Here is a 22,589-nt window from a genome sequence, read left to right as displayed (position 1 = left end):
AGGTGTATACTAGCTAGGTATCACTACTGGTCACTTGAACCCTACTGTGTTCTTTTCCACAATTTTATGAGGCAAGCTGTTGCATCCTAAGCTCTGTGTGAAAATTATTCATCAGCAAACCATTAGCCATCTATTGTGCAACTGATAAAAACACTGCTTCAGGAGAGGGAGCATGGCTGTCTCCTGCAACACTGCTGTGAGCAGCAGTAACAACACAGTGAAACAGCTGCTCTTACCGGAAGCATTCAAACCGGGTCCCTCCTCTCTATTTCACCATCACATCCCAAATGCTGTGATTCCAAGAACAAGGATTAGAGTTTGTTTTTTTGTCCTGAAAGAATAACTCTGATCTGATTGAAAGTATTAAGGTCTTCTGACTACATTTTAATCTCTGCCTTTATACATTTTAGAGATACAAATAGGCTTTATTGACTTTGAAACTAATTAAAAGGTTAACATAGTTAAAATACAGACAGTAAGCAATCAAAACTGGCTTAATTTCAAAAGATAGAAAAACAAATGTTTTCTTTATTTCTTTGCTTAACATTTTCTACAGAAATACCCATTTCATGCTGCTGTTTGTATAATGTTCTGATCATAAAGGTTTCCTAACTACCAATGGAGCTATATTAAAACAGAAAATTCAGTGAAGGATTCTAGATCTTGATTAATTGGTTCCTTTGAAGCTTTGTTTTAAAGCCAAATGCTGGGTTTTGTGTCTTAGAGCCTTACATGCCTCCTGAGGTAGGTTTTGAGTTAACCAAGCTATAGGCTAAATTTTCACAATTGGGAAGAATTAATGACATTTAACCAGACTCTTTTCTACAAATCTGCTACCCCCCCCCCAAAGGAACTGCCTATTCATACACACTTTATTCTACTAATATGCTTCAAAGACAATGCCTGTCACAGATTTGAATGCAACTCCATAGCTGTAAACACCACAAGCTCAAGCCACAGCAGTCTTTCTTATTAAAAGGAGCACAAATCAATAGAACTTACCAAGTGGGTCAAATGCACTCGTCAACATTCATTCCAGCATAACCTGATGCAGCATTCAAATTTTTTTTTTTTTTTTTTCCAAATGCATACTTAGGACTGCAAATTTCACTTCGAGTCAAATGAAACTTAAGAGCAAGAAGCCTGACAATACAACCTGAAAACTTTACTCAGGTTTCAATGTCCAGAGGACATGTTTTATTCCTCTCTTAGCTTACGAAGTTTATGTTTGAACCATAATAATAGGGCACCATGTTAGAAACCTTCCAAGTGAGCTGGTGTGTACACAAAACCACTGCCGCTTGCAACTGTGCAAATATATTTGAGAGTAACACACTGTTGTTGCCTGCAGCTCTAATGTGTTCGATGCTGGCTGGAAGACCTCTACACTCCATGCTTACTGCACTGCCTATAAAAGGCCCAATTTTCAGAGATGTTTATCACAGACAAACTGGGATTAAAACCATTTTGAGTCTCTTGGACTATAATAGGTTTGCCTCTTGACTCCCTCACAAGCACCTGTACCACAGCTCAAGACAGGTCTAAGAACAACTTCAATTTTTTCCAATACATCTTCTGCAGCTGGGTTGTGTCAGACCTGTACAAGGGACACCTCGCCTCTGCATTTCTTATTCTTCACATACGCTTCAGTCACTTCTATAACTGGGTGAAGACCTGGCAGGAGCAACGAAACTTCTAAGCATTGGGCTGGTGATGTACTGTGCATGCAAATATTTCCCTTAAAGCTCACCCTGCATGCTGGAGACCAAGCCAACACAGAACAAGTAGACCTTTCCCTCTGCGTAGCCAGTTCAAAGCAACACCACCTGCCTAGAGCAGAAAGACATGGGCACTAGCACAACAAAGTGTATGCCGACTGGCTTAGTGCCTGGTCAGCACGGCATGACTGTAAGCATGGTATCTTGCTCCCAAGGCACCAAAGGGCTCAAAAATACATTGTGTTTGCCTAGTTCATTAGCTGAATTGCCCACTGCTTGGGAAGGAAAAACATTTTACGAATGTGCAGAAAGAGAAGGAGAGTAATTAGTATGCATTACTTGCCTAGCTGTGATTCATACGCCGTTGAAAGTGGAACAATTTAAGCCATTTCTGAAGTGACTAAACAGCTCTGTGACACTTCCATAGCAAAAGTTACTCTAATACATTACCAAATAAGCTTTTTACACTTTTCCACCAAGTAAGTTTCTGACAAACAGCTTCCCCTCAAAATAATCATGATGTTTATATACAAAAGTTAGAATAAAGCCACCACAGATGAAGAAAACTGTCAGGTTATTAAAGCTGGATAGAAATCCATGCAATTTACTGAGAGGAGCTTAATTCATACTGGGTGGCAATAGCCAGCTGGCTTATATACAGCTTTAAAACCAGAACGAGCACTGGATATACTGGAAATTACGTAAATTACCTTGTTTTCAGATACAAAACTAAGGATGAAGACAGTACAACTTTGCACAGCAAAGCCAAAAGAAAGCAAACAGTTTAAAGCGGGGGGGTGAACAGAGACTGGAGCTTACCCATACACGTTCAGCAGTGCAGAACTACAGATTTTACAGTGCAATGATTTTCTGAGGTAATGCATTATTCCATAAAAAAGAGCTTGGCAACAAAAATCCAGTGGGGAAAAAAAACCCACAAACTCACTCATCATTAAAAAACTATTAACCTTCTCTCAGTGTGAACTTTTGAGCAACTTCCAGGCATGTTTTTTTCTATTCTCTGCAAAAGAAGCAGCACGAAGATATCTAAACAAACCACCGACTCCTGTGACCTCAGTAAGAACTTTATCCAGCAGCAAGAGAGCTCTAACGTACAGCGAGAAAACTGTACAAATAACTCAATCCAGTCACAGAAGGAGGCTCTTCTGCTCTTTTCATCTGCTCTTCACATCTTATCAGAATTAAAATTGGAGAAGGAAATCAAATTCTGAATCCCTGACAGGCAAATGTTTCACCCAGCAGATTTTTTTTCTTGATCTAAATATAGCACAGACTAAGAAACATCTGCTTGAATGAGCCTGCATCCTGTGCTACCTCTTTCCTAAGTTCTTGGGAGCATGCCATTAGTCACTGAGATGGTATTATTTTAATTGTCTGCAACATCCTGGAAGTTTCAGTGTTTCCATCATGGGCCTCTATCCATTTAAGTCCCATCCCTGCAATCTCCTGAAAGACTGCAGCTAAATAAGACCTTACTGTATTTTGCTGAATATAATCAGAGAACAATTATTTTTGAGTAAATACCTTCCCAAGTGCACAGAGTTATTTTATTAGGGTAAAATTTCCATCATGCTCTTTCACAATTATTTTATTTTTCAGTTTTATAATAATGGCTTTTGGATATGCAGTCAGCCTTTTCAGCAGGCTAAGACAAAGAAAGGTACACAGTTTCTGCATGTAAAAACTGCTAATTCCTCTTTCTGCCCCTGCCCCCAGCACAGTGTTGCAGTATGTGTATTACCACAGGCACAGTTGTTGAAGGAGCTATTATTTGTACAGGGCCAAATGTTGCAATATTATTCCCTAACAAGTACATCTGGGTATAGAAAGGGGCTGTTGTGTGTGTGTCTGCCTGTAAGCTTTGGCTTTCAGGACACGCAGTGGACAAAAACTGCATCTTTTTAAAAACAAAAACCGTAAGATGTTAAACCCCCCGGAGTTTGTCTTCCAGGGTCTTTCAGTGACATTTAAGATATTAAATGCATGCATATTTTTTGAAAATTATATATAATTATCTTAAAAAGCTTCAAATATCCATACCTCTTCTACAGTTATAATGGAATCAATTTCCTCTTCAGAATAAGTTCATCCTTGAAGCAAAACCAAGTTTTTCACATCTTGCTAAAATTACATCAACTACTACTACTGTTAGCATTTGTCCCATTTCTTAACTGAACAAGAAAAAAATATCTATATCATAGCTTTATACAGTTTAAAGGCCTATTTCTGCCTCACTTCTCTCAAGCACTTAGTGCTATTTCAATAATACTTGGACTTAAATTTGATTCCTTTTTTTCAAGCAAAGTAGCTACCGTATTGAAAAACTCAAGAGAAAAACACCTGTGCTGGGTAAGTGGATTCCAGTCCTACCAAACCAGTAAACCACAACATACTTTAGTGTGCTGCCACTGAATGTTTCTCTCTTATTTCAGATTTAAAAACTGTCCTCCTCAACTCTCAGATTCAAGATGACAGGCACATCAAAGTACTGACCAGAGACTGCACTTCATATATTTGTCCAGACCCATCACATTAAGCATTGCTGTGCTATAATGATACGATAAAAATATCAGAGATACACAAAAGCCCAAGGGACAGAGACATCACAGTTAGATGAGGGCATCCAAAAGCTGCTCTGCTACCTGGAAAAGGCACATAGAGGAGAAAGCAGCCTTATTATGACATCCAAATTTAACCTGTAGACCACCAGCACAGAATACTCAAATACTCAGGAGTGACAGATAACCAGAAGAGCAGGTCTGTCACCTCGGGGTCCACCCTGGGATGAAACAAATAAAAGGCTGCACGGATGGACACACTTCCATACCGGATAATGCAAAGGATGGCATATTTCTGGCAGTGAGTTGTGAGACAAAGTGAGATCAACAAGCTTTTTTGAATCAAATACATGCCTCAGCTAGATGTGAACGAATCTGCAGCAGTATGGCCAGAGCAAGGCCTCCTCAGCCTTCCCATGCACTGGCATCCTCAAAATGATGCCACCTTCCTTCAACAGCTTGCACAGACTACTGTTTCATTACTTTTGTTCAGGAACAGTGAGGTTTTGTATTTGAAATCTTAGTCAATTCCACTTCCCTTTTCTTTGTTTCAACCTCAGTCTATTTTGGTGCAAAGTTTAGTTTGAGTAAGATGAAAAAAAAAAGAGAAGAGACATCTTCTAGTAACACCATTAAGCATATTGTGTACACATAAAAAGCACTCTGAGCTATTTTATAATCAACTTGTCAGAATACACACAAAAGGTTATACGCAAAAAGCCAATGGGCTCTTAAGAGATCATTCTCTTCCACGTACAGTCAGCCCAATCTCTATTCTCACACTTGACTCCAGTTAGGAAAATATCTGTTGCTCTACTTTGGCGCTACTACAAACACCTGGCTTGGCCAGGATTTCAGTCTTCCCACTCATAGATGCTGAGGGAGCCATTTTGGAGAGAGTGTGTGTGCACGTGTGTCTGTCTGTATGTGTACAGAAGAATTTGAATTCACACCAAAATCCTGTTCATCTCTACTTGGTGACAGATTTCACAGCAAAGACTATTGTGACTCTTGCTCCTGTGTTTTGCACACAACCTTTTATGATAACCTTTTATTTAGGAAACATATCTTTTATCTGTGCATTTTTTTTCTCACCTTGTCCCTCCCCATATTATTAAATGTCAAAAGGCACAAAAGCCATAAGGGTTTCACTGTCTTGCAGTGGTCAACAGTTGCAGATGTTCAGTTGCATTTTATCCATCCCCAAGGCTGGGAACCTGCCAGGACACAGTATTTTCAATGCAAAGACTCTGATAGGGATATTTATGGTCCCAAACACTTTTAAAGCTTGCCAGTGCAAGGCTTAACTTCAGTACATCACTTACTGAAAAATCTGGCTTACAGATTGAAATTTCTCACTGTTTGCATGGGAGCTAAAAATCAATATTCACAACCTTACAAACTTAAAACTAGTAATAACATAACAGCATGGAATCACAATTTATATATAGCAAGCAACTAATTTTCTTGGATCACCATTAAGCAAAATGAGTAATGGCGATACCATTACATAACATCATATTTCTGGCTTCCCTGAATACATCCTTTTTTTCCACAATGAAAAATGTGGTCTATTGAAGTTCATCTATGAGGAGTCTGGGAACTTACATGTTGTTTTCTGATGTTTGTAAGCCACAGGGAGCTCTACCAGCTTGTAACTACCTCACTGCAGAACTTCTGGAAATGTTAAAGACAGCCAGCATTTCCAATGTGCATTGTAATGGGCTGCTGCACACATACCACACTGCTGCTTTGTGCACAGGTATAGCAGAAGTCTGTTACTTCCAGGACCTGTCAAGCCAATCTATTGCTTTTGTGGCAAGCACACTGCTTCTGAAAGCAGAAACTGTGCTGATTTACTAAGTGTGAACAGAGTAACAGTACTGTGCAGACATTGCAGGGCTGATGCTTGCCAGGGAACCTGGGAAAAGTTGTAGGCAAATTCTGTGTCAGGTATAAAGGTTATGTAAAGCCACAGAGGAGAAGTAGTATTGGAATGCTCTCATCCAGATGAGGAGCATTCATTCAACATGAAGTATTCCTGGGGAAAAGAATAAAACACAACAAAACATCCTACTTCCAAAAATCAAGGGATTGGATGGATATCGGAGCCAGATTTCAAAGCCTCAGAACAGCCATCAACTCAGATTACCAGCTTTTCTCAGCTCTGTGGCTCCCACCAAACTATCACATACAAACAGCGTTTTTATTCTTCATGCCTATTTTTTAGACCAGGAAAACACAAAGAAGATACAAGAAACAAAATTCACCCTGAGTACTTGAAGGGTGAAACGCGTCGGTGGTGTTTTGTTTTGATTTGTTTGGGGTTTTTTGGTTTTTTTAACAACTGAAGCATCTTTTTCCGGTTCAACAACTAGCATATTATCCTACTACTTGAACTCCTCTCTTCACTAGCTAAGGATGCACATGAGTTTCTTCACTCCACCATACAGCAGAAAGGTTACGTGCTTACAGGTATGCACTAATTTATTCAGCGACTTCCCACATCCTGCAGGAGAAACGCAATTCTGCCAACAAAGCATGGATGACTTTCAGGTTTAGGGCATTTTTATCTTCCATCTGCTTTGTGATGCCTTCTCAGCACTCCACACGCATGTTTGATAACAAACAACATGCTCTTGAAAACACACCAGAATACAGAAAGCACAAGACAGCTTTGAGCTTGCTGGTCTTTTTGCACCGTAACCAAAGGACTAGTCTATTAAATATGAACCACCTGCCTCCCTCTCTTATCTGTATTTTTAAGTAGAATGCAAATAAATAAAAAGATAGTCTTGCTTACATAAATAAGTACTCTTTTTAATTTTCCTTGTGTTATTAGGTATAAAGGTCAGCCACGTAACAAAAACAACAAAAAAATCAACATGTGTACATCAGCCACAGCACCTTTTCCCCAAAGTCCAGGCTGCAAAGAGGCTGCTGTAGGAACAGCTGTGTGCACTTACAGGGTCACAATAATATCCATTTTCACAAAGAAATAAATCAAGATACAGAATATCTTTTTTTTCAATAAAACATTATTATCTAGGGGAGCAGTGGCAACATTCCAGCACATCTGGATCAGCCTCCCAGAATTACTCAACAGTGACTCACAGATCAGTCTGCCTTTCGCTTTTTTTTTTTATTTTTTAAAGCTCTTTCCTTGCAAATCCTTTTACAGTCTCCGTGTTTCATCACTACCACCAACTGTATCCATTTAAATACCATTCCAGCTGCTCTTCTTGATGCTAAGAAAAACAGGTAATGAAGAAATCTACAGAAACAATGAACATGTTTCAGCAGCTGACTGCTCCTGTGCTTCACCACAGGTAACAAAACAGCACTATGTGCTTGAGACAAGTGAAACAAAAAAGTTGCCCCCTAAGAATAGCTTACAATACAGCATATATGTTTTGTTTAAAGAAGCAGAGTCCTGGGAGAATATCGGCAAGGAAGCATCTAACAGAAAACTGATGGGGGAGCTATGTACTCATGTCTAGAGCTAAAAAGTAATTCAATCCTGACCTCCCTCAAAGACCAACTGCCTTGTGTGTTTGTTTCAAGTGCAAAGCAGATGTTTCACATACAAAAAACTCCCACTCTTATCCTCTACAAGGTTTTGCTGAAGAAGCTACTTTGAATACTATACTTCCCCACTGAACAGACCATTTCTCTATGTAGGGTGAAGGGAAGGAAGACATAGTCTGACATGCTGTGATCCAGAAGCCTTTCACATTTTCACATAGTTTGAGCAGTGAGATTTAACATGAGCTCTAAACAGAAAACAAGTAATCTGCAGTTGTCAAAATTTGCCACTATCTTTAACCAAAACCTCTTACTGAAGTCCTTATTCTTGCTCCAGCCTATTCTGCCCTCTCCCATGAGCTTATAAATTCATATGATCTGTGTTCTGAATCGGAGCAGAATACTGATCTGGCTGAAAATAAGTGTGTTTGGCTGAATTTTCTTTTTCCTGGTGTATCAGTTCAACCTTTGAAGAGACTAAAAACTGCAAACGTGAGGCAAACCATTGTCATTATCAGATAAGCTCTTTAGGTTGTGAAGAACCGTCAATATACAAGATCAAAATGCAATGCATAAAACAGAGAAAGAAAACAAAGTCTCTCTGGGCAGCAGGGTTGCCTTAAGTAGCCTTGTGCTTCTGCCATGTGTTTCAGTCTCCTGAACCGCGTCAGTCTAACCACGTGTCTGACAACTCAGTTAACTGCACTGGAGAGCTGGTTGGATTAAAAAACAAAAACAAAAAAACCTCCAAAAAACCCCCCCACAACAAAACCCAAACCCAAAAGTGCACAGTATCTCCCCCCCGCAATGCTGTCTTTCAGCTGTATCAGTTCCCTGATCTGACTCTTCCCCCTTCCCTGTGACTGAACAAGCATGTGTACTTGCACAACAAAGGAGGTAGAAGCTGCTAGTGAACGTAAAAAAAAAATAAATCCATAAATAAAACAACCACCCTACCCCAGCCCCCAATCCGCAGTGAATTACAAACCAAAACTCATCATACAATAGGGGTTTCATAACTTCCCATGGCAAGGTTCTAACAATGAAAGTAACATTGGACAATATCGGTTTTAAGGCTTAAAGTTATGACCATGACTTCGCAGCAGTTTTACCTCTTTAACATGAGTGTGAAAGGACACAGACATGTCCAGCAGGATCTTGCGTTGCTCCACACGCCTAACAAAATCCTGTATCCGGTCTTCAAGCTGATGGGCAGCTTGATAAATTTCCTCCGGGTCACACTCCCCAGTTTGAGCGAGCTGTTCAGCTGCTTCTAGGAGCTTATCTGCATTGGTATATGTGTTCTGTAGAGACATAAGTTAGTTTCACAGGATTAAATGAAAGAAAATGCAGTCAGTATATTTTAAAGCCACTCCACTAATGAAAACGAAAGCACAAAAAGGCCCTTGGAATGTTTTTTTTTTTTTCTTCTTTTTTCAAAGGTAGTAGAATATAATCTTACTAGAGATTTTCTTATATTTCTAGATACTTTTTCATTTAACTGTGAAGAAATTCATTCCTTAGCTCCTTATTTATTCAAATGTCTCCTCGATCCAGAACTTGGGAGCCTATTTATTCTTCCTTGGAATTAGTATTTTATATTCACAACTAGAATAAAGATCAGCCTAAATGTCTAATTACTTGCAAACTGGCCTATTTCAATACTGGAAAAATCACTACAGTCATGGCCAGAAGACTTTTCAAATGTGTATTATTAGAGGTGAGAAAGCCCTAGCTGCTGGTAGGGATGCTTAACATCAAAGCCACAAATCCAGCAGGAAGGTGGAAAGTGACCAGGCACGGAAGGAGAAAATTTCTCTCCATCCTTACAGAAGTGAGGTATCCAAAATTCAAGTGTCAAGTGGATGATCATTTGTGAAACAGCAGCAACAGAGGAAGATTTAGAAGTCAGCTATGGCTGAGTGTCAGAGTGGAATATTGTCCCAATACACCACAGGATTAACAAATGCAGATCAGCAGTCCGATAAGAGACTTGGGTCAAAGCAGAAAACATAATGGGAGAAGTCTTGTACCTGATGTGCTGAGAGACCTATGCTCCAGAGAAGAGAGAGATGTTTAACAACTCGTAAAGCTTAGAACTTGCAGCCTGCATCTATATCTTTCTCATTAATTCAAAACAGGACTGATTCCAAATATTTGCTATAATTTGGGTGCTCTTTTTGAGCCTAACCTTGGGTTTTCATGCCTTAGAATGGTTCTCAAAACAGACTCATCAAGAAAGCATAGAAGGATGTTAACCTCTGGACAAAACAGACTGAAGCCAAGTCTACACTAAAGAAGCTTTGCTTATGTCACCACATCAGATCTCCTGATAAGTTTGCACCACAGACTATAAAAAAAAAAAATTCTTGACAATATAAACTACCTTTCTCTCTTCCCTTCTGCCCTTCCATCTTCTCCCAACCTCAATTACATCAGGTAAAAATACTGCTTGCCAAGACAAATTAAGCCTATGTAAATGTGCATTTCTTTGCCATAAATATAGGATTACACCTCTAATTAACATTATAATATCCACAAAAGTTAAATCCAAGCCCGGCCCTAAAACTCAACTAAGGGGCAGGAAATAAGAGCTCTCCTCCAGGGTCTCAAGCAAATTACCAGGCAAGCCCAGGAGAGATTACATGACTCAGTGCAGCTTTCATACATTTGGGGGGGTTCCCCCTTCATTTATTATGATCTATTTATGTAAGGAATTAAAACCGTGCTGCTCCTTGATTTTGACTATGTGCATCTTAGCCCCTCCTTAACCTTTTTAATTGCACGGAAAGATAGAGAACTCCTCCGCAGTTTCCCTGGGAAAGCCTGCAGAGACTAACATAAGCCTACCCTTTTCAGTGGGGAGCGCACTACTCAACGCTCCAGATCACTGGCTCAGGCCATGTTGGCCCAGAACACACTCTGATGCGTGCTTTGGTGTTTTGACTTCCACAGTCACAGCTCACACGTGTTCAAGGGGCAAGGCTGAAGAGCCTTAAGGCACTCCTCAAACAACTACTTCATCAACCTAGAGAGACACACCCAGCTGCAGATGGCTGAAACAGAAGCTTCCCATTTTAATGAAAACTTTATCTCACATGTGAAGCACTGTTTATGAATTCCAGGAGTATCTTCCGCGTAACACAGGCCCAGGCACATCAAACTTCTCTTTCTGTAAAATGGATGGCGAACTGCCTGCACTTAGAATGATCACAACCTAGATGCTGCTTCAAAAGGGGTTGCAATTCTCAAACCTTAACAGCAGACACACGCCTTATTGCTAAAATTTCTCTTCCAAGTAGAGCTGAAATATAATGTAAATATTTATCTTGGCAGATAATAACTGCCCTTTGGAATAGAAATCACAGCAAATAGGCGTGCTGTACTAACTACTGCCTTTCCCAACTCTCTGCTTACTTCCAAACAATGCTTGGAGGAAAAAAAAGTAGTAATGCGAAGATTTTGAAAATGTTGGTCCCAAGGGGCAGTCACCAGTCAGAAAACAGAAGGTTAGGCAGAAAGAGCAGGAGTTCTCCCTTGAAGCTGCTTACGCCAGTTTCCTAAATTGACAAAGGAGCCTTCATGGTGACAAATTCAACATAGAGTTTTGAAACGGATTAACACTTCCTCAGAATATCTCCACTAGCACACCCTCCCCAAATCCCAGGGGAAAAAGAATCAGCCTGGTAAGAGCTTTAAGAAGTCCTCTAGCCCATCCCTCTGTGCCCTAAGGCATGATCAACTATACTCGAGTCATTAATAGGCATTCTTCTCCAAAATGCTGAAAGACTTTCCATAATGGAGAGTTTACTACCTTCCCCAACAACTCATCCCATCGCTTTTCTAGTCTTCCTGTTGAGAAACCTTCTCTACATATTCTTCAGAAAAAACAAACACCATATTTTTAGAAAGCATATGAAGTGACACATTATCGAAAAGTCAACGGTTAAATTTAAGAGACTAGTGCAGAAATGAGTACTACTGACAATAAATACAGCAACAGAAGTGAGTAGAGGTATGGACTGAATTTCATACAAACTGGAGTTTATTGCACTATAGAGGGGGAAGAGAGAGATGCACATGGATGGAGGGAGATTAACAGAGGTATACAAATCATTAAAGGTAGGGAAAATGAAGATAGATTACTCATTAAATACAGTGGATGCTATCATGTTTAAGCATCAGACAACACACTTAAAATGAAAAAGCAGAAGTACTTTTCATCTAAGGAGCGATTAAATTGCATAACTCATTGCCACAGGATCTGGTATACATTCCAAGAGCATAAATGGGTTCAAAAAGTAGCTAGCCTGATTATGGGAAGAAAAGTCCATCAGTGACTACTGAACACTGGTTCTGATGCATCCTTCAGTTCCAGACATCAAATAGGCCCAGACAACTGGGAGGGTAAAGGCAACTTTTTAAGCATACAGTCCCTTTATGCATCTGGTGATGGCCACAAGATACTGCAAGACACAGACCTTTAGTTTGATGTATTACAGTTATTCATGGGTAAAGTTAAGAACCAGGTCAAATACATAACCTTTTTTTATAACCTTAAAGGAGGTGGGAACAGGTGGTGGCAGGGAAATGACACGTGTATTCAAACGTGGTTTGGAAGAATCTTTCTTGTGCGTCTCTTGCACCAAGACGACTTGAGTTCTTTACTCAGATGCAGTCTGCACATGGAGAAAAGAACTTACCTGTGGAAAAAGATCCCACTAATTAATTCTTGCCATACACCTTTCATGTTTTTTGAGCATAGACTACTATCAAAAAGCAGGCATCGATCATAGTTGGAGCAGGAGAAGCAGACTTAGAATTTCATACAAAAATGCATGGGGAAGTACAACCATACTATTGATCTGCATCCAGTGCTTCTAAGCTGAAAATCCGTGCCCATAAGTGAATCAGTTATGTCAAAATTTGGAGTCTTGACACTTTGATTAAATGGTCTCATGGATACAAAGATGACCATGGGGAGAGGGGGGGGGAAAAAAAAAAAAGAAAAAAAGGGGTAAGTAGAAAGTGAACTGGACAGGCTTCACATGAAAAGAGCAACACAATTTTACAATAGTGGGTGCAAGTCAAAGTGCGTATGTGTAGCACAAATGTCAGTACATCAAAATTTAGGGAGGATTATTAGCCAGCTGAGTTTTGACTATCTGGTGTTTCTGTAGTGGTAACAAAAAGTGCCAAATAAAGAGAAACAAGCCTTCATTTAACACAAATTTTAAAGTGAATAATTTGCGAGCCCACAGCCCGTTGACTCTGGAACATCTTTTCTATTTGACACACAGCTTATTTTAACATCTCTTTGAATGCTGCTGAGGAATTGGCACCTCATTCACTTTAAAAAAGAATGAGGGAGGAAGCAGAAGGGAAGAAAAAAGGAACAATAATTTTCACTCCCCTCCAAATCAGGAGTTAGCCTTTGATTAGAACATTTCAACATTACTGTTGGCTCCCTGCATTTGATAAAACACTGCCATGCCACTGACAGTTCACTTGACACTGCTTCCTCTCAACTTCTGACTAGAGCTGACTGAAAACCCCTGATTACTAGGGTCCTATTTAAAAAAAAAAAAAAAAAAAAGTGCAACAAAACAAAACACAACAAAAAACCACCAAAACACAGCAAAGATCTGGACCAAACAGAAATGTAGGTAGAGAATAAATCAGCTGAAAGTTACTCATGCTTTAACAAGGACTGCAGATGGCTGTCTTATACTTGAACATAATCTTCCTTATAACACCAACAACAGGAATGCCTTGTGGGGCCTGCTCACATTCAGTTTTAGAGCAAGTAAGAGGAACAACTCAGAGGGTGTGCCTCTCTTGGCAGTCACTACACATTCAAGAGTTAGAGATGAAAAAAAATACTTATTAGATCATTTTGTCCATCCTTCTGTCAGTGGAAGATAGTCCCCTGTAGTATATTTAAGTTCTTTGACCAGTCTAAGTTTTCAGTATCTCCAAAACTAGAAATTCCACCCATCCCCTAAAGAGATCATTTTAAACCCTAGTAACATTCAGTTTTAGGAAGTTTTTGCCAAGTATTTGCTTTACAACTTTCTACTTTAAAGTATAATGCAAATTAACAAGATGTTTTTTTAGCAGTTTACATCCCACTAACAGTTCTACACACTTCATCCCCTTTGGTTACTCAAACATTTTTTTCTTCTTTGCTCAAATAACACAGTATTAAGTATGAGATCATTCAGGTTTTGTCAAGTGTCTTACAGAAAAAGATTCTTGCTTGTCTGACCCAGAAAAGTAAGTATTTCCACATGGAAAATATTACAGATTTTACTAAAAATGAAGTATTAGGCATGCATATGGAAAATCCAGCATGTGTATGTACAAAACTAACAATGCTTATGATTTTGGAAAATTTTATAGGAAATCAATATTGAGGAGGCTTTCTGATGTTATTTCAAGTCCTCAGCCACTGGAGTGCTCTAAGACCACATTTACAATAAAATTTTATTAAGAGCTTAATCATCCATTAAACAAGCAATCTGTAAACACACTTCTGATGCATCCGCCATAGTAGGTGACACTGCTGAGCTCCCGCATGTTACTTCAGAATTTTCTAATACTACACCTTCTGTTTTGACTGAAGGACCACTGTATCAGCCCTACCTTAATGAGATTTTTCTTGATGAATCTTAGAAAAGTTTACTCTTACGAATCATTAAGATTGAACAGACAGTGCATGTTACTAATGGGGGGGATTCTAGCCTTCAGCTTCTCATGGGTTTTATTCATCTCATGCCCCCTTTCCGAGGCTGGCACCCACACCAACTTCCTCTTGTTATGCTCCTTGTTATTCCTTAGTATCTCTATGTCTTTCAGCTTGACTTTTTTTTTTTTTCACAGAAACATGTATTTTGAAGTTCTATCATCAGTTCCACTTAAGGCTAAAATTAGAGTCTTCCTATGGAAAAAGCGCTGGTATCAGCGATTCAGAACAGGAGGGCCTATACAAACTCAATTGTATTTAGAGAAAAAAAACCCAAAGCCAGGTTGGCCAGTTTGCTGGCTCACCTGGTTTCGTAGGAGTCGACTCCTTCCCCCCCATCAGACTGTTGTGGGGATCTGGGAGCTCCCCAAGCTTAAAGTCAGGAAGCAGGGCTTTCAATTCATCTCCATCCTCTCTTACAGGCTGCACAAAAGTTTAAATCCTAGAATCCCATGGAATTAAGTTACTTTAAAGGGAGAGCTTTCATTCTTCTGCAACTCAGCATTTGAGGGCCACGAAGATGATCAGAGGGCTGGAGCACCTCTCCTATGAGGACAGGCTGAGAGAGTTAGGATTGTTCAGCCTGGAGAAGAGAAGGCCCCAGGGAGACCTTATAGCAGCCTTCCAGTACCTAAAGGGGGCCTACAAGAAAGCTGGAGAGAGACTTTTTACAAGGGCCTGTAGTGACAGGACAAGGGGTAATGGCCTTAAACTGAAAGAGGGTAGACTTAGATTAGATGTAAGGAAGAAATTCTTCACTATGAGGGTGGTGAGGCACTGGAACAGGTTGCCCAGAGAGGTTGTGGATGCCCCATCCCTGGAAGTGTTTAAGGCCAGGTTGGATGAGGCTTTGAGCAACCTGGTCTAGCGGAAGGTGTCCCTGCCCATGGCAGGGGGGTTGGAACTAGATGATCTTTAAGGTCCCTTCCAACCCAAACCATTCTATGATTCTATGATTTGAAAGCATGCTTCTGAAAATAATAATAATAAATAATAATAGCAGCAGCAGCAGCTCTGTTGGGCTTCAAGGCTCCCACTCTCTGTAGGACTGTGGAAGTTTGTCTTTTTCTTATTGAAGCTGGAGAGCAAAGTAGAAATGAAATAAAAGCTTACAACAGAAACAAAATAGTCCATTCCTGGAACTGAATTTTTTGTAGTGGAGCTCCCTCTGCCCAGCCCTTCATTGCCAGAGCAGGAATTTCATATATTTCCATGACAAGTGCACAGTCTTTCATGTGATTGTTTTTACCTGCGCAACCTCTTCAAAGTCTTCATGCCGTTTCTGCAAAGCTCTAGCCCGATGCAGGGATTTTCCCACTCCAGTATGTTTGCTAAGAAAAGCTTCTCCATGGTTTTCAATCCAATCCAACACCTGTGGTACAGAAGAGACACACACAAAAACTCTGAGTGGATGTACTGAATGTTGCAACAAAGACAACTATTCAAGGAACTAAGAAGCTGTAAAGGGACTGCTTATAAGGAACTGTACTGTTGGATTAAAACACAGTATTGCCATTGAAGGACATTAATTACATCTCATTAACTTTTCTCAAGGCAGTAACTAGCTCAAACTAGCTAAATCGTATGATTTAAGACTATATGTTTATTTTGAAGCCTACCAAGGACAACCTCATTTCTACACATTCATCAATTTGACAGTAATCTGATCCAAGTGGCTAGACCCCTTGTGAGGGTCTCTCTGTAATCTGTTTATGCCTTCAGCTGACATTTTTCTGTAATGTAACACTAATGGAGTCTGCACATTTCCCAACAATGCTGGTGAATATCACAGTGAAGTTTTATTTTAGATGAGAAGTCGCTTCTCCTACTACATATTATTAAGTCAAGAAGAAAGATTCAGTAGTAGAATTTTTAACTAACACAGTAAAATTGAGTTGAAATCATTATGAGATGAATGACAATGTCTGCATTCAGAGCATATGAAGGATTTTGCCCCAATTCTGAAGAAGCATCTCCTCAAAACATCAGATAGACATAATTGTGTATTGTAAATCTTATAGCTTAGAAAGTGAGGAACGAAAGACATTATAAGGACATTAAAGCTTCTACCACAATGACTGGGCTGACAGCTTTATAAATAGCAAAAACTGTACATGCACTTAGTTCCTGCCAGTTAACACAAAGGATTACTGCACACATACCAAGTTTCTGATGAGTGAACAAACAAAACCATCTGGTCTCTCTCCAAACTAATACATCTTAGCCATATCTTAATTCATTCATCAGCTAGCATGCATACGGTATTTAATTCTTTGGAAGATACTCAGAGGTTCAAGAATGCTGTCCAGAATTAAAAACAACTGCATATAAGCCATTTTCTTAAGCCAGCTAACCATTTTTAAACAGTATTTATGTAGTGGTGTGGAATACTTTACCTAACATTTATCTCCAGCATTCTTTTTTCTTTAAAACCTGAGTATTTTGTTTTGTTTTGAATATACTTGCCAGAAACCTGTACCTTATCGCTCCTTATCTACTAGTGTCCTTTACTCTGATTCCTGAAGTTGGGTGAGGTTTTTTTCCCCCTTTTCCTGTACTGAAAGCATTTGATGCTTAGTGTAACTAAAGAGAAAGACTTGTAATCCCACACACTATTCCCATACAAAACATCCATGCCTTCTTTAGTAGAAAAATGAAACCATCTGGTATGATTTTCTCATTTAACTTGACCGTTAGAATCTTTTTCGGTTTGCAAACTCTCTCCTACTGGACATCTTCAAAACAACAGATAATCCCATAACGCCACATAATACAGCTGTCCCAAATCACCAACACTACACTAAATCTTTGTACTTCAACTTATGCAATGTTTGTTTTTCCTAGTAAGTATTGCCAAAAGAATATTATTGTGGTTTAGGTCAATACAAGTTTTCGTTTGCTTCTTTCAAGGGAAAGTATTGATCAGAGAAAGTAGAGTGAGGAGCCAAACATGGCCTCAGTTATCTCTAAAGTTTATACTACCAATGCTTTTGACTAGTTTCAGGAGGCTACTCTGCTTTTCTCATTATAAAAAAAGAGCTAAAAAGAGACATGTTTGGATGAGAGAATTAGACTGGACTCTGGAGACTACTAACAGCTATAAGCTAACAAAAGAAATAAACAGCAAAATCTGTCCCAGAAAGCATAGGATGAAAAGCAGAAAGCAGCCCAGGGAGAATGATTTTTGCTCCAAATAATGCTCAGTAACTTCTCAAGAGAAGAAATTGTCACAGAAATCCAGTACACAGATCATGACGTGAACCAGTCAACTAGAGAAACATTGCTGCCTCTAAGTGAAATCAGTATGAATACAAGTCTTACTAGTGCTCAGCCTTCTTATGTTGATTCTTAACAAAACTGAGGAAGCACTCTTTATTTGGGAATTTCACAGCATGTAAAGGCAGAGTCAAAGTTAAGGTATGCTCTTGTCTGTCAGTGAGAGCTTTTGCATACAACTTCAACCAAAGGACAATACCATTAGCTGGCACTGATATTAGCCATTTAGCAATCTTAATTGATGCACTTTCTTCCTGGGAGAGGTAAGAGTTACAGAAACCATCACACCAACCCACTAAGGACTCTTCTACTAATACTGAAAGCACATGGAATTCACTCTGGTAGTTCAGTAATACATAGGAGTTTAAGATGCTCAATACTTTTCAGTGAAAGGGTGAATAGAATTATCCTCCACTGCAGCAAGTTGCTTTAATGATGCAATTAAGCTCTAACTGCAGTCTCAGCAGAACCATCCTTATGCCCAATATAGGATCTAGAAAAATGCTTATTTTTCTAGCACCAATACTGAATATATGATAGAAGAAACTACTACGGAAAGACAGCTTCATTTTGACAAATTCATTGCTCATGGCTGTAAAATGTTTTGTATATGCTGCTCGCAGAAATAAACAATCTGATCTGTTGCAGATTCAACGTGCTCATTTTCACCAGTCTTTCCCACATTATTATCTAGTCCTTACCCCCTAACCCTTTACTTACTTTGCACAGGCTCAGTTTTCTGATCTCGAACACTTATTTGGTGCTGACATAACATTCAGAAGGGGAAGATGGAAATCTCTGCATTTCTGATCTTTGGATAGTTAAAATGTGGAAATACTCTCTCCCAAAAAGAACCATTTTACACTGGAACCGCCTCCAAAAGCCACAAGGGAATCACCCAGTGAAATCAGTATGATGTTGATGCTCAGCAAGTAGCAAGCATTCTTGGCCCACCCTTCGTTAGTCAAGGCTGAAACAAGTGACTGTTAGAACAAAAACTCGGACAGAGTCTTTGAGGCAGGCAGATCAAGGAAGGAGAAGCAGCAAATTTATCCAGAACAGACAGAGAAGACACCCAAGGTCAGTAAGACCTAATAAATGTATATTTGGAAAAAAAAAACTACTACAAGTATGTTTTACTAATCTCTGGCTTGCAAGCCATCAGGAGTGTTTTTCAGGCCCCAAAACTTTCACTGTACGAGTGTCAGCAGTATCACTCTACCAGAAACATTATCTTTATGTTCAATTTTGACCTTTCATGGCCTAGCAGCAGCACAAAACCCACGCTGCTATTGCAAGTCTGCTTTATTGCTTCATATCAGAATCGTGAGAGCCAGCTCCTTTCCTTAGGTGAAAGGCTGGTGTATATTATCCATTTGGTAAGCTCGTTAATTCTTAAGCATAAAATTACACTTTTATTAACATGTTTTACATTAGAAGGGCTATTTTCAACAATTGAGTGCAGCAGCCAATGACCTGACTTTTTTTTTTTAAATTAAAATAAACACCATCTTTTTTGGTGTTAATATACAAACTAACCAGGAACTAGATCTCCTGGCATGTTTCTGCTATCTAAGGTCAAACTCAGCATTCCGTTCAGTTTAAGACTGTCATAGGTTTTCACATTTCAAATTTCAGATTTGCTGTAATTCACATTCTATCTACTATATGTAATATTTCATGTGCTACTTTCCTTACTACTTGCTCCAAGAAATTAGCAGATGATTCTTGGTGTACACAGCTAGCACCACAGCGTTTTTGTTGATTTGGAAAGCTCCACTAGAAACAGTTACCCAGTACTGAACATGCAAGACAGAAGAAAAAAACCAACCAGTTTTCTAAGGTGGAAGTAACAAAATGAAGTACCAGCTCAACACAGCCAATTCCCTCCTCCAACTCAGCTCTGTCACTCACTTAACACTTCCATGAACTGATTTATTTCATTAATCCAGCAGAAAACTACGCCAGCAGAGGGAAGAGGAGGAAATCACAGAATCATGCTGAAGGACAGTTATAGATTCACTTACAATGCACTTGGTTGCTTGCTACTACGTGCAATTTAACTATAAACAGTGGAAGAAAGCCGCACTTAGTTTATTTTGACATGAAAAAAACCACTTTTAACTTTACTGACAGTAATTAAAAAAGGTTTTCATGCTAGTTTCTAAATCATGCTAGATAATCTTAACTGAATTTTTTAAGGTTTGAACAAAGACTAAGAAGCCTGAGAGAATGTGCAAATGAAAACTGAAGTATTTTAGAAAGTTGCTTTGGAGCTCTACGTAAAGCATTCCAGAATTGTCTTGGATATAAATTTAACCAATACCTCAAAACCGAGTAATTTCATGCACTGAATGGTGCAAATGATTATTCAATTGAAGAGCTAACATTTCTCAGATAAATTAGATGATCTGATAAGGTTGTTTTGTTTTTGTTTTGCAAGAAAAAAGAATCCTTATTATTCAAGATCACTTTTTTCCTCTGATGGATTTTAAAAGCTGAGGGAGCTACAATCTGCCAAAGCAAGGCTATTCCAGGGAAATACCATTATGCGCTTGCCGTTATCTTCAAGGCATCTGCTCCTGGCTATTAGATTCATTTCTCTGGTATGGATGTTGAATTATCATTGTCTTACAGCGTGATCTGCACTGAAATGTAAGTATGTAAAGTTGTATTACGAAAGGGAACATTAACCACAATTCACATTGTGATTCATAAGGCACTGCCCAAAATACACCAATATCTGAAAGTTAAGTTAAAGTAACATAACAAAGAGCTATAGTTCCACATGCAACATTTCAGAATCCTCCAATGTGAATGTTAATGGCCATTACAGGGATAACCCAAAGGACAATCCAGTCTCTGGCAGTGCTAGCTACTGGATATTAAGGGAAGGGCTTAGGAACATGGCAAGCAGGGGCTGCATCTCTGTACATAAGATCTAGTTTGAAATCTAAAGTGGTTGATAAAGATGTGCATTAGCACCAAAGGCCACAGCTTCAAACTGTCAAGAGGATATCTTGGTATCTTAATGAAAAATCTGCCTTGCAAAGCATATAGATAAACCAGAGGCATAAACAGGAAGAAATAAATTTCTCCAACCAGTAGGTAAGGCATGTACTGAATAATGAGCCTAGATGGATTAACCCTCTTGAGCCAGTTGGCTCATACTGAAAACTTCTGGTATATTCACAATCCACATGCATGATTTGGATAACACATTCTTGATACTGGAAGTTATAAAAATAGGTAAAGCTGCCTACTTTGTTGTTTTCAAACCTGCGACTATTTGATGCTAAATGCACCACTTCCAAGGGCTGACAGGTCTCATACAGACAAGAAAAATCCAGCTTCTTGCTGAAGAACCTGGTGGTGACTCTACAATGACTTGAGTCTAATGAAGGGTTATTTGCCAACTTCAAAGAACAAAGCGGTCTCAGAGCTGACTCCTCCACTCCAAAAGCGACGACTTAAAATGGAGCAGAAAATGAGAATTTCCTACAAACATTTTATGACTCCCAAGATAATAAAGGCAAAGAGTAGGAACAGCACAGTAAGACTCTCTGTAGCATTTAATGAACACCTTCCCCCCAGGAAATAAACTGCCTGCAGCCTGGCCTACAGGCCTGAAACTTGAATTATGTATCTGGCAAATAACCTCAGGAGATCACTTGGCCTAGGTTGCCTAAGTAGGTCCTACCTGAATTGAATTCAAACTAGAGGAGAAAGTTCCAGGATCCAATCTGCGCTTGTTGGCACTAGGCTACCACTGAGACGACCTACATTTTTCCCTATGAGAAGCAAACCACTGTGTTAATTTCAGTTTCTGAAGATTCCTTATGAAGCCTTTTAAGTTTAAGAGGTGATTCATCTGTGGACTGTGCCTCATCAGTTTTGACAAGTGCCCTTCACTGACTACTCATGCAAGTACCAGCACTGAACCCTCCTGACTAGCTACTATTGATGTAGTAATCTTGATGAAGAGCCTCTCGGATTTATACAATGGCATAATAGTGTTTTCAGTTTGGTTCTCTATGCCCTTCCTGACCATTCATAACATTGACTCTTTCTTTTACTTTTTTTGCCAGCTAACATTTTTCATGCCTTTCTACATCTTTTTTCACATCTGAGCGTTGAGAAGCGTTGTGGAAGGTGGAAAAAACTGAGCTACGTGAGCATGCGGACCACACCCAAACAAGACGTAAACGACACATGGCAATAATGGGGTGAGACTGAGAGACTATAATAGCACAGGAATGTATATAAGTTATAGAGGCTGTTAATATGTTTTCAAGGGCTTTAAGTACTTGTTTAGCTGCTTAAAAGTAGTCATTCATGACAAAGCAGAACTCATAGCTTGCTTACTGCTTTTGTTTAACATTGACATATTCCCTGATTGGAGGAATAAGAAGATTCAGAAAGCCCCAGAGCCAGTTTGAGCCAGGAAAAGGACACATAGTAACAACTAGCCTAAAAAAACAGGAAAGAGAAAGAACCAGCCTAGAGATGAGAAAAAGGACCCAATGAGAGAGAAGACCACCCCAGACCTGAATGTTACTATTGGACCAGACTATGGTGTGAGGGGTGGGAATTTAGATTGTAAGGGTATGATTGCCCAGGGATTGTAGTGTTCAGGGTCCCTCTCCAGAGGCACCCAGCTTGAGCTGTCTAAATTTGTGCACCATAGATAGAATAAATTACGCTTTTTATTTTGAAGGCCTTGATGAGAGATTCTGCTTCGGGGAA

The 22,589-nt window shown here is 39.4% G+C and overlaps 1 protein-coding gene across 1 annotated transcript in view; it reads right to left on the bottom strand.

The window, feature by feature from the left end:
* Positions 1–22,589, bottom strand: part of TRIO (trio Rho guanine nucleotide exchange factor) — a 263,091-nt gene that overhangs the window by 129,023 nt on the left and 111,479 nt on the right. The window contains 2 exon segments of the mRNA XM_050890693.1: positions 8,935–9,126; positions 15,817–15,939. Of these exon segments, the coding sequence (XP_050746650.1) occupies positions 8,935–9,126; positions 15,817–15,939 (315 nt within the window).

The sequence above is a fragment of the Gymnogyps californianus genome, chromosome 2 (assembly GCF_018139145.2).
Source record: "Gymnogyps californianus isolate 813 chromosome 2, ASM1813914v2, whole genome shotgun sequence".
Lineage (NCBI taxonomy): Eukaryota > Metazoa > Chordata > Aves > Accipitriformes > Cathartidae > Gymnogyps > Gymnogyps californianus.
Note: the sequence above shows the minus strand (reverse complement) of the source record. Positions and strands in the feature narration are given on the sequence as shown.